Source organism: Arachis ipaensis, chromosome B4 (assembly GCF_059453495.1).
Source record: "Arachis ipaensis isolate K30076 ecotype BB chromosome B4, ASM5945349v1, whole genome shotgun sequence".
Taxonomy (NCBI): Eukaryota; Viridiplantae; Streptophyta; class Magnoliopsida; order Fabales; family Fabaceae; genus Arachis; species Arachis ipaensis.
This window is the reverse complement of record NC_142439.1, coordinates 117,874,144-117,887,221: the sequence shown is the minus strand read 5'-3', so window position 1 is coordinate 117,887,221 and position 13,078 is coordinate 117,874,144. Positions and strand designations below refer to the sequence as shown.

Sequence of the window (13,078 nt, the reverse complement as noted above, 5' to 3'; positions counted from 1 at the left end):
GTCACAAATTTATTGACCTAAGATCTCAAATGCAAGTAATTCTCCTCACACAATAAGAACATAATTATTATTATAAAATATATAGTTAAACTTACTATACAGTAAATCAACTAATCATAAGTAAACTATTCGAGTTGAGTCACAAGAGCCTGAAAAATATGGTAAGTGAACGAAGTTATTAACCTACTTAAAGACAACTTATTAACTAATAATTTGGTTATGCGTAATGTTAATACAACTCATTGTGTTTTAAAATAATAAAATTATATTTTTATGTTGATTCAAACAAATATCTATAAATTGATGCTATTCTAATATACGTTAATAATACATGATGTTCTAATTTTTTTCTTGTGAAAAATTTTTGTTTATAATTTTGTGCCATTAATATCAAAATTGTGTATTCAGAAAATTGCGTATTTGACTCTCAAATTGACACGAGAGAGAGCTAAAAAGATCCAAATATTTTTAAAATTACTTTATCCAATAAAAAAAACAATAAGTGAAATAAAAAATCATGACTGATTTTATAGTGTACACATATCCTTGTCAACATTTTAAGTATATGTGTTAGTAGGAGCACTATCGAAAGAAGATAAACGCATGCACCAAAAGAGAAAATTATTAATGATATGATACAACTGAGAAGTGTCTTAAAATTAATCCAAAACACAAACATATAGAATAGGTAACATTTCAAAAAACTCACAACACAAAAATGATTGGTTTGGTGTCACAATGCCAATGCTAAAATGATCAAAGATTAGTGCACATTTTCATTTAATTCCTAACAACAGTTCTTTATAACCTCATGGGTAATACTCATGTTAAACTAAGGTAACAATGAATATTTATAATCCAAAAAGTAAAAAATAATTTAACAAAGGAACAGCTGCCAGCCGGAACATTTATTGCACTGAGAGTTAACATTGAGACCCTTTGAAAATCTGAGTGAACTCTATGTCCTCCTAAGTCCTCACCAGAGGCTCCTGCTGTTACTCGTATAATATCTTCAATAAGTGCAAAGTTCCCCAATATATCATGAGCACCACTCTGGGTTCCCCTTCCTTCGAGAAGATTAGCCGGAGCAGCGTCTTCATACTCCCTTATGAACGTTTAGATGCCTGAAGGATTAAAGTGGATTTTTTCCCGCCAACCTCTTGCACAAATGAAACCAGCGCTTAAAAGAGGATCGGTTTCATCCCCGTTGGCACTATAAACTCCATCCTTTAAAAAAGGGTCCTCATCTCCACCAATTGCTGATGTGTCAATCTGAAACGGAATGTAGCATTTCGATTGAGAGGTTGACTTATAAACATAGGCTCTTTACATTAGAATTCCGACCCCATACATAGAGTAAATCTCCATATTTGGAGCATGTGGTAATCTGCAGCAGCAGGACAAAAATATAACACAAACCATAAAGAGAAGTAGTATGAATAAACAACGGATTTTAAAAGACAGCAGGATACAACATTATAGAAGATAGCAAAAGCAAGAATCTATCAATACCCCAAACCAAGGTAATAAAATGATTAATTACGTAGTAGCCAAGTGCCAACAATAGTCAGATTCTAGATTGGCAGTCTTCTTGTGTGCAACTTCTACAAAATGTTTACTAAAGTAATTAAGTATAGGATCTCACCTTGTTTCTAAGGGGTTAGACCAATATTTGTAATGCTTGTATTTTGGGTCATCTAAATTATCAGCAATCCCACGAGACAGTTTTCTAATAATAATGTTTATTTAACTCATTTTGTGCATTGTAATAAACTTCCTTATTTCCAAATTTATTCCAGAACTTATAGTTATATATTTTAAATACTCAAACTAATTTTAGACATTATACTTCTATTATTGCTGTAGCTTTTTCCAACAAAAAATTGAAAAAAATAAAGAAAGACCTAATAGAGCAAGGGTGCCAATGAATGAATACATCATAAGAAAACTTAAATCAATCTAATGCCTACTAACCTGTCGAAGCCATTGGATCACCTCACAATTGCCATCATGAAAGCGAAAAGACAGCTCCATGACCACAAATCTAGCTTTTCAATTTGACCCATATTCCAATCAGCAATCACTCCTACAAATCATCCCCCTCCCTAAACCCTACCCTAAATCAAGTGTGTATGAGTATTAATAGCTCAATAGTTCAGTGTACGTTATAGAAAATTGAGTACTAAAATCAACGGAAAATTACAAAACTCAGATTTAAAACACACAAACCCCAGTGGAAAATCAGGAGCACAATTGCAAACCCTAATAAAATCACTGCATACTGAAAACGAAGAACCTAACAGAAAATCGAAAAAGAATAATATGTTTTCATTTTTGGTATGTATGTTCTCGTCTAAGTTAAGGGACAGAGAATTGGTAAACTAACAATTGCTAAAACACTAACAAACTTTTTAAATTAACAACACCAAGGAAGTAGAAAGAACTTAGACAGCTGTGATTAAACCAAGGAAAACTGAATCTATTTATAAACATATCCAAGTGGATAAAGTGCAACAAAACTATAATAATATCTTAATAAAGTTATATTAGAGTAAAAATTTACATATGCCATAAGATAATGCTTATTTTTTATTTTTCATTTTTTTTATTCCTAAAAAGAGAACATTAAAAAAATGGCATTTAGTAAATGCACAAACATGCCAAGGATTTGTCAATGACTATGGCAAAAGAAGAACAGAACTTGTTAAACGGCATTTAGTAATAATAATAACGAATGAAATAATAAAAAAAGTAACTAATATAAAAGGAGAATATGAAAAGGCAAACAAGAGATATTTGGTGGTTACAAATTTAATAGAAAGAAAGTGCATTGGATTGATTTGTATAGAATTTTCTACTTTTTAGTACAGAAGTTTTTTAAATATAAATGTATAAAAATTAATCATTTAAGAGTTAAAAAAATAAAAGTTAAGAGTTTCAGTGCGAACCAAATGGTGGAAAAATGAGAAATATAAGAGATAAATAGCTCCAATATGAAGCAAATGAGGAAGCCAACCGTTGAAATTGAACCATATCGAATTTTTATAGATTTTTCCACTTTTTAAAACAAAAGAACTTTATCATTCAAGTGCATAAATTATATCTTTTAAGATTGAGAAATAGAGTCAAAATTAAGGAATATGGGATTAGTAATCCAAAGATTAAAAAATGATTTAGTATCATCACTGAAAAAAATAAATATCTGGTTTTTTATTAAAGTTAAAAATTTTATTTGTCAGATACCATCTTAAAAATACACGTTTTACAGGTCCAATGTGACAATAAAAGTAAATTTCATCCAAAAATATTAATCAAAGAAGTTCAGACATCCAACAAACTCGATGGATTATTTGGAAATGAAATATAAACTCCATACACAGAGATCACAGTTTATACACAGAGGTCAAAGGGGAAAATTTTTACCTTAACTTTCTTGAAAATTTTCTGACCTCATTTTCATATGCAGTAAAACTGTATTGCAATTTGAGAACCGAAACCAACAACAACCTCAATCGCTCTCTTATATATCTTTATCAACGAAGAAATCACATTATAAAAAAAGTTAATTGGCATCCAAATATCAATATAAGTAGAGGATAACATTGACATAATCACATACAACTTAACAACAAAAATCATGAAAATTTATTTACATAAAAAATATAGCAGTTTAAAACAAAACAATTAATCTCACAAAAGCCTGTAAATTTTGAAAGACATTCAAAAATCCTAAGAATAAATAACTGCGAATTCATAATAATGGTAAACACAATAATGCATAGAAAACATGATGATACAAAACAAATTTAATTTTAATAAAACAAATAAATAAACAAAGTTATCCGAAATTATGAGTTCCACCCGGACAAAAATCCAAACGCCACTTTCTTAGATCTTTTATTTTGCATAAAATAAATAAATAAATAAATAACCCAAAGATCTGTGAAACAGACAAACAAAAAAAAATCAGCGGCCTAAATTGCACATTGTAAACATATTAACTTATCTTTTTTCACTCCTTTGAATAAGAAAAAAAATTGAAGATTAATTCAGCAACTATATTTTGCAATTAAAATAAAATGATACAATTTGCAGCTGTTGTGACAATTATGAGAAATATATCTAGGTATTTTGAACCACACACACGCACGCGCGCACGCGCATACGCACACATGCACACAGAGAGAGAGAGAGAGAGAAGAAATCAAGTAATGATCTGATTTTTAAATATGAGTTTAATCTGATCCAAAAACGGAAAGATTGTGCTCAAAATCAATTTTTCCTTGCTTTCAAAATTCAAAATCTAAACTCTTGTTTGCTTTTCTATTGTGCCAATTCTCATAGAAATGAATATAAAAAACGGTATACCTTTTTCAAATTTCTCGCTTTTAAAGGTAGTAGAACTCCTAATAACCACAGGCTTTGAAGATATTTCAATCGCAGAAATCTTCATATCCTAGTTTGATTCTTATCAGCATAGATTTTAATATGAAAATATAACAACCAAATCAATAAGAAAAAAGAGAGCACAATCCAAAAACAAATCCGAATCGAGCATTGGCCAGATGTCAACCACACTGAAGGATAACAGTATCATAATCACACACAACTTCAACACAAAAATCACGAAAATCTATTTACATCAAATTTTAACAGCTTGCAAGAAAAACTTAATCCCACAAAAGCCTGTAAATTTTGAAAGACATTCAAAGAAACCTTAGAATTAAATACAGTGAATTCATAATTATGTGAAACACAATAATATCTAGAAAAGACAATGATGATAAACAAAATTAATTTCAGAAACAAAACCCTTACCCACTTTGAATCCCACTGAGATAATGGGAAAGAATCAAGCAAAGACGCGACACAATACAACCTACACCAATGACCAGAGTGGTGTACACTTGTATATAAATAAGGCACAAAGGTAATTTTGACTCCGAAGACAAAAAAAGGGCACAAAGGTGAATCTAACACTCAATTTGGTTGTGACAAAAAACAACAGAAAAAAAAAAAAAAAAAAGAAAATAACCAGTAGTAAGAAAACAGGTAATGACTTCTCGACATACAAAATGAGGAAGGCAGTAATTGAAATTGAACCATATCAAGCCACAAAGGTGAAAAATAAAATGAGAAAAAAAAAAACAGAATAATATGAATGAAGAGTCATACCTAGTAGTGCCACCGCCGCCACTGCAAACACCAGAGCGAACCATCAAAAGCAAATCATCATCCATCATGCCCATCTCTCATAAAAGAGGGAAACAAAATATGCATTGATACAATAAGTACCCAAGAAAATAAAGACCAAAAGATCAAAGAAACAATAAAGAATAAAATAAAGGAACCAGCGGTTGAAATTACACCATACAGATTTTTAAAGAATTTTCCACTGTTTTAACACAATTAGTTTTTCGAACTTGAATGCATAAATTGGTCAAATTAAAACCGCACTTGTTCACTTATTTTGAAAAGCTTTTAGCATATTCAAACTCAAGATTAAAAATCCGAAGAATACACCCAAACTTATAATAAAGAACAAAAAGAACCTTGAAATCTTTGAATGAGAAAATATCAAAAACTGAAATTTGAAAGCATGTCATTTCACTAATTAGGCAGTATCAAATTCAAGTGACTAATCGAAGCCACTAAGTTTTTGTTAAACTGACACTTTTATGTTATTGCAATTATTCTAGAATTTTCAACCCGGAATAAAATCTACAAACAACAAAGGAAAACCGAGAACACAGAGTCAAACACAATTTCAGAATTTTCACAACCGGAAGAAAGGGTACAAATCATTAACCAAAAGTAAGAACAAATTATACAGAAATTCGAGACCTTCTTATGAGTAAAAATTTATTTGAGAAACTTTAAAGCGTGTCATTTCTAGCACCTTAAATCAGTTAGGAAATTAAAGATATTTTGGAATTTTCACATACAAATAAAATCCCCAAAGAACACAATAAAACTGAAATCGAATAAGATAAGGAAATATCAACACTCACACTCCACACATGTGTAGTAGTAAACTCAATTTATGTTTCTAGTCAACATCATATAAAACTTTTAGTTGAAAAAAGTTCAAAAAGCATCTGAAGCAGCATGATTAAATCTGTGCATTGAACAGTTATTATCCATTTCAAATGACTAATTAAAGCGACTAAAATTTTTCTATACAAACTTATTCAACAAAACTATCAAAATAGCTATAATAACTAACTTCTTTATCCATTATCAGAGGCCGAAGAAAAGCATGTTCTTCATTCTCCTCCCTATGATCAATTAAACTCCTCATTCTGATGATTCTGAGTGTTATCTTCCAACATTCCTTCCAGGAGGTGAGATTAGAGAGGAGCTTTTTTGAATCAGTTGACACTAAGCATAGTTCATTTGTTTCATCTATCACATAAGCAGCAATACAAACAAAACCACCCAATTTTCAGAAGGAAATCAGAAGGGAATGGATGAACAGAACCAAAAATAATTACTGTTACTGGAACAAAATATCTTATGTCATGGGGGTTCGGCTATATTTTTATGTTGGTTGCCGAAGACCTAACACAACCCTCCTCCTTTATCCGGGCTTGGGACCGGCTATGTACCGCAAGTGTAACATAGGCGGAGTTAACAAAATATCTTATATCAAAACAAAAAATCCAATTTTCAAAACAGAATCAGAAAAGAACGCCCAAACAGGGACAAAAACAAATCCTGTTAATTGAAAGGAAACTTGAGTATCAAAGTAAACAAATATCAAAGAATCTGAAATAAGTCATAACCACTACATACCTACATCACAGGAAATTCGGATTGAACAGTGAAACACGCCACATGATGGAAGGGGACAGAGAAAGGACAGGGCCGCCGTAAAAATTCCCACCTAACTTGTTGTTTCTCAAGATAAGAGAGAGGCAGAGTGACATGAACCCTAGGCTGATTTCCTCTTGAGAACTACCACCGATCTTTAAATGAATCTGACAAATCAGACCAAAAAAAATTTGTTCCCAGGATCCTTTTCCATGAACCCTAATCGCACAGGTAGCTATATCAATAAGGGTTAGGAAAAGAAAGAAACCTGAAACACCAAGATATCATAGCCAAAAACCGATCCAAGAAGGGGAAGAACTGGGAATGGAGATTGAAGCTTACCGAATGAATGGATTGATGAGAGTAAGGCTTGTCAGTCAGTATCCACGCATCTACTGCTCTCAACTCTGTTCTTGCTTCTTCATTTTGATTCAATCCGTATTCCATAAAAATACTCTTTGAGAAGCAGCTACTTGAACACTTCCAACCCACAAAATCATCACATTAATAAGCAATAACTTTTCTGTTTTTCTTCTACCTTTAAAATTTGAAATCATTCATTGTTCAATTTTTTCTTCTACTACTACTGCATGTGGACAGTACTCTTAATGTGAAATAGATGAAAACACATAATCGGTGGCATTCTGAATTAAGTAATTTCCACACAGAAATTAAAATTTCACTAATTAATCAAGATCCATATTATGTATAGTTATGAGCAGTGAAATTAAGTAAAGGTGATATTGGGTCAGAGAGAGGGAGAATGAAGAGGTACGAACCAGGGATCGCTGGAATATTCGAAGAGCTTGCCTTTGGTAGAGAAGATGATGAGTGCGACTTCGGCATCGCATAGCATTGATATTTTGTTTGCCTTCTTCAGCAAACGTACCTATCTACCTATCCTCTATAACATTGAATCTCCTTCAATCTCCTTATATTCAGCGCATTAAACCTCCTCTGAGAAAATCAATAAACACATCAATAAATTAAACTTTCTTCTTAATTAATTGAATGGTTTAAGCGAAAGGAAACTAACCAAATCGCCTTCAATGACGTATTTGGAGACTTCATCTCTAAGAGTGATGAGATCCTCTTCGCTGAGATCCTTAGTGATCTTGTTGTCCATGCTTATATCGCAGAGAATCTTGCGAGCTCTGCTCCTTCCGATTCCATGGATGTACTGTAGCGAGAACTCAATTCTCTTGTTCGGAATCTCCACTCCGCCAACTCGAGCGCACTCTATGCTTAACTCTCTCACCTGAGCACACAAATTCGAAAGTAAACAAACAAATTTCAGAAATGTAAGGTAGAGTTTGTTTTATGTTACCTTGGGAGGGTTGAGAACAAGGAAATAGACGGCTCTGGAAAGAGGTCTAGGGTTTGAGATTAGGGCGAGAGAGGGAGCTATAGGCATCGCTAGCGTTTGTGCCATGCTCGAGTTGTTCTTCTTCTTTCTCTGCTGCTAAATAGAAGTAAGAGATAAATAGAAATTAAAACCAAAAGAAGCAAAATTGTCTCAACACAACTCCTCATTCCAATGTATTATATTAACATAACAACCCATAAAAGAAGCAAAAACTTTAGCATATAAAATATTATAACCACTAAATATATATATCAAAAACCAATCTATAACTTCAAAAAAAGCTAAAAGCTTTTTCTCTTTCTACAATCAACCGGTTCTTCTCATTTCGCTCGTTCTAAAATATGCATTATCTCAAAAAAAAAACATTACTAAACCACAAAAAAAAAAAGAACAAATTAAATATAATTTATATAAATATAAGCAAGAAAAAAAATAAGTCCGGCAAGCTTCAGCTCTATATGAGGAAATTCAAATTATTAGCCTTATTAGCTTCTCTAATAAGCACCCAACCCCAATCTGGTTCAACAAAATACTATCTTAATTAGGAATATGAAAGCTAATCAAATTTAATTAAGCATAAAGCAGAGTTTGTTACACACAGAAAGCATATATATAAGAGGAAATAGGAAATGTAAAAGCATATATACTCCTACTACTGCATGTGGACAGTACTCTTAATGTGAAACAGATGAAAACACATAATCGTTGGCGTTCTGAATTAAGTAATTTCCACACAGAAATTAAAATTTCACTAATTAATCAAGATCCATATTATGTATAGTTATGAGCAGTGAAATTAAGTAAAGGTGATATTGGGTCAGAGATAGGGAGAATGAAGAGGTTCGAACCAGGGATCGCTTCCCTAACTGCGATGCAATCTCAGATCAAAATCCAGCTGGATACTCAATTAATCTCTTATCAATTTCCCTCTTATCAAACAAATCCTAATAGACTATTTTGTCTTGCAATCTATATATCCATATGGAAGGTTGTAATTCTGTACCTGTGGGGTAAGTACTGAAGGCAACTCCATGTAGCATATGAACCCATTGAGACTCCAATGACATAGAACTGTGGCCCTAACTCTAACTGATCAGCAAGTTCTTGAATGTCAAGTGCTTCACTTTTGTGCGAGCGTTTGGGATTTGGATCACTTTCTCCATACCCAGCTCGGTCATATTGCAGCAGATATATGCCTAGTTCATCTATTAGTTCCTGTATATATGTATATATACACGTTGAGTAACCTTATTCAGCATATGAATATCTTAATTGTATAGTACTACTATTCTGTTTAAGTTGACAGGGAATGAGTAATTGTACTTGGGATGCGAGAAAGTTCATCTCTTTGGAGCTTCCAAAACCATGGACAATGATGATCTTGTACTTTGCCACATCCTTAGAAACCCCTCTCTCAAGATAAGCCAGGTGCCTCCCATCTCTGAGTTTAATTCTTGGTGAAATCATAGCAAAATCATCTTGGTTTGGAGAAACAACCTTAGTCCCCTGAAACAAAAACCCAATAACATATATAATATTGAAACCATTAAGAATGAACAAATCTTATCAGTGTTTACCTGACAGAAACCTCTGCAGAGTTGTTTTGTCTGATATTGTGATGGTTTCTTATCACTGAACAATAGTTTAAGGTGATGTCCTAATCTTTTCATCTGTTCTTGATGACTTAGTAGATCCAAGCTATGCTTTTTATTTCTGTGTGCACATCAAATATGAATGGAATGATAACTGAATTTGGTTCATTTGGTTTGTTTAAATCAGAGAAAATCAAACAAAAAGCAATCGGATCGTGGAATTCATGAATAAAATAAAGGAACCCAGTGCTTGAAATTACACCATACAGATTTTTAAAGAATTTTCCACAGTTTTAACACAATAGTTTTTCAAACTTGAATGCATAAATTGATCAAATCAAAACTGCACTTGTTTACTTATTTTGAAAAGCTTTTAGCATATTCAAACTCAAGATTAAAAATCCAAAGAATACACCCAAACTTATAACAAAGAACAAAAAGAACCTTGAAATCTTTAAATGAGAAAATATCAAAAACTGAAATTTGAAAGCATGTCATTTCACTAATTAGGCAGTATCCAATTCAAGTGACTAATTGAAGCCACTAAGTTTTTGTTACACTGATTTGAACACACAAATACTACACCTTTATGTTATTGCAATTATTCTAGCATTTTCAGCCCGGAATAAAATCTACAAACAACAAAGGAAACCCGAGAACACAGAGTCAAACACAATTTCAGAATTTTCACACCCGGAAGAAAGGGTCCAAATCATTAACCAAAAGTAAGAACAAATTATACAGAAATTTGAGACCTTCTTATGAGTAAAAATTTATTTGAGAAACTTTAAAGCGTGTCATTTCCAGCACCTTAAATCAGTTAGGAAATTGAAGATATTTTGGAATTTTCACATACAAATAAAAGCCCCAAAGAACACAGTAAGATAAGGAAATATCAACACTCACACTCCACACATGTGTAGTAGTAAACTCAATTTATGTTTCTAGTCAACATCATATAAAATTTTTAGTTAAAGAAAAGTTCAAAAAGCATCTGAACCAGCATGATTAAATCTGTGCATTGAACAGTTATTATCCAATTCAAATGGCTAATTAAAGTGACTAAAATTTTGCTATACAAACTTATTCAACAAAACTATCAAAATAGCTATAATAACTAACTTCTTTATCCATTATCAGAAGTCGAAGAAAAGCATGTTCTTCATTCTCCTCCCTATGATCAATTAAACTCCACATTCTGATGATTCTGAGTCATTTCTTCCAACATTCCTTCCAGCGGGTGAGATTAGAGAAGAGCTTTTCTGAATCAGTTGATACTAAGCATAGTTGATTTGTTTCATCTATCACACAAGCAGCAATACGAACAAAACCACCCAATTTTCAGAAGAAAATCAGAAGGGAATGGATAAACAGGACCAAAAACAATTACTGTTACTGGAACGCAACATCTTATATCAAAACAAAAAACCCAATCGACAACGAAGACGCCTGAAAATATGATGATTGGACCTTTGTAGCTGCAACTGCCGTTGCCGAGGAAGTGGGATGCGATTCCTCAATTGCCTTGAAGCAAGCCGCCGGGCTAACGCTCTTCGTGAGCGTGTGAAGCCCGCAACAGAGATCTCAGTCTCTCAGCATCGCCGGCATCTCTCTGCTTAGCTCAATCGGTTAGGGTTTTCAGATGGAGCTTGACAAAAACGATGTTGAAGATACGGCGTTCGAGAGCGCGAGATATGCCTTACATAAATGAGGATTTGGGAGACAGGGAGAGCGATAAACAGAGCGTTAATGGCCAGAGATTATCCGGAGCAGGAGAAGTGAGTTGGCTATCTATGAGAAAAAGAAGGGGAAGGTTGGATTTAGGGTTTCAAAAGAAAAAGAGAGAGGACGGCACAGGTTGAAGCGAAAGAGAGATAAAGAGGGAAAAGATAAGGGGAGAGAAGAATGTAACGTATTTACCTTACTCACCGTTTCAATTTTTTTATTCTAAGTTATTGAGGAACTGACGCGTGGCTTCAGGAGCCACGGCAATTATACAAGTAGTAGATACAAACAAGAACAACTAGTACTTAAATAGAGAAGAATGCATCTTGTCTTTTCTGCATTGCTGTCTAGCTTGAAGGAGTGACACGCGTAGATGAAGATCAGTGAGATGATATGTGTCAGGTGCAATGTTCACCGATAAAGAGGTAAAGTGGTAAACGAAAAGAATTTTAATTTAGCTCTCATTTGGGACTGGTTTGTAAATGTCAAGAAATCATGGGTTGGGACTGAAACCGATTTTTTGGTGGAATAGACAAATTTTTGGTCCACTTAAAAACCTATCGTGTGATAAAATTCGTGGGTCTAATTGTTTTTATTCAGGAACACAATAAGTTACAAGGCCTAATATTATTATCGTATTTACTATTTTGTTAGCTTAGTAGTGCCAGATTATTGTGTAATTTGTATGGTGGGACAGGGGTGCAATTTATGTGTTGCAAGTTGCAACTCACAACAGTGAAAGCCGAAGGAAACAGACACCTGCATCAAACAGACCAACCATGATATTTAATAATTAATTATTTAATAATTAATATAACAATAAAAAGTATAGTTATCAGAATCGAACCAGTAATTGAATCGGTTAGGTTATTGGATCATTGAGTTATTGGTTCAACTGATGGGTCACTGGTTGAACTGATTGACCTAGTTTTATGTAAATAAAAAATAAAATATAATAAAAAATTTATAATAAAAAATTTAAAATACATATTTTTACTAATATTTTAAAAATATTTAGCTATTCTAAACAATATGGAACATAAACAATAACTATTTTGTTAATTTTACTCTATCATAAATATTTTTATTTTATTTTTATATTAAAATAATTATTATATTTGAATTTTAATAATTTATTAATTAGTTTATATCTATTATACTATTATACACTACAAGTATTTATTGAAAAATAATATTAATAGATATTATATAATTATGAAAAGAAAATAATAAATGACTTTATAATTACTGTTAAATAAAAATAAAATTAATTTAAGAATGAGTGAGCTTATAATTAAAATTAAAATAATTTAAATAGAAGTAAATTATTGGCTAAAAAGATATCAATATATATTTTAATTTGTATATATATTGATAACAAGCGAGTTAGCCTGGTGGTTAATGCTAACCCGCGCCTCCATGTGCACCATCAGTTCGCGGGTTCACAATAGAAGATAACTTTTTGTAGTATTATTTCAAAAAACACACTCCAGTGGATTCAACCTTGGATCCTTTCAATGTAGTGCACCTAAGTCATCCACTAGACTAGTGGTTCCTTTACAAATGAGTATGCTAATAATTA

General features: G+C 32.4%; 1 protein-coding gene across 22 annotated transcripts; it reads right to left on the bottom strand.

Annotated features, from left to right (window-relative positions):
- Positions 1 to 633: 633 nt before the first annotated feature.
- On the bottom strand, positions 634 to 11,664 carry LOC107643577 (small ribosomal subunit protein uS13c). Of its 22 annotated transcripts, none has more exons than XM_088483831.1 (15): positions 11,242 to 11,662; positions 10,894 to 11,072; positions 9,757 to 9,892; positions 9,503 to 9,685; positions 9,183 to 9,394; positions 8,141 to 8,272; positions 7,850 to 8,071; positions 7,593 to 7,770; positions 7,156 to 7,293; positions 6,796 to 7,032; positions 6,227 to 6,405; positions 5,176 to 5,196; positions 3,424 to 3,528; positions 1,975 to 2,117; positions 634 to 1,387 (listed from the first exon to the last, which is right to left on the bottom strand). In XM_088483831.1, exons 3-6 carry the CDS (start codon positions 9,847 to 9,849, stop codon positions 8,230 to 8,232), a joined length of 531 nt encoding a protein of 176 aa, XP_088339957.1. In that variant the 5' UTR covers positions 9,850 to 9,892; positions 10,894 to 11,072; positions 11,242 to 11,662; the 3' UTR covers positions 634 to 1,387; positions 1,975 to 2,117; positions 3,424 to 3,528; positions 5,176 to 5,196; positions 6,227 to 6,405; positions 6,796 to 7,032; positions 7,156 to 7,293; positions 7,593 to 7,770; positions 7,850 to 8,071; positions 8,141 to 8,229. The 22 variants fall into 22 exon arrangements, with proteins under 22 accessions (XP_088339957.1, XP_088339944.1, XP_088339952.1 ...); XM_088483818.1 differs by having other exon boundaries at positions 5,176 to 5,251; positions 8,141 to 8,275; positions 11,242 to 11,647; XM_088483826.1 differs by lacking the exon at positions 6,227 to 6,405 and having other exon boundaries at positions 634 to 1,272; positions 5,176 to 5,249; positions 8,141 to 8,275; positions 11,242 to 11,659.
- Positions 11,665 to 13,078: the final 1,414 nt, after the last annotated feature.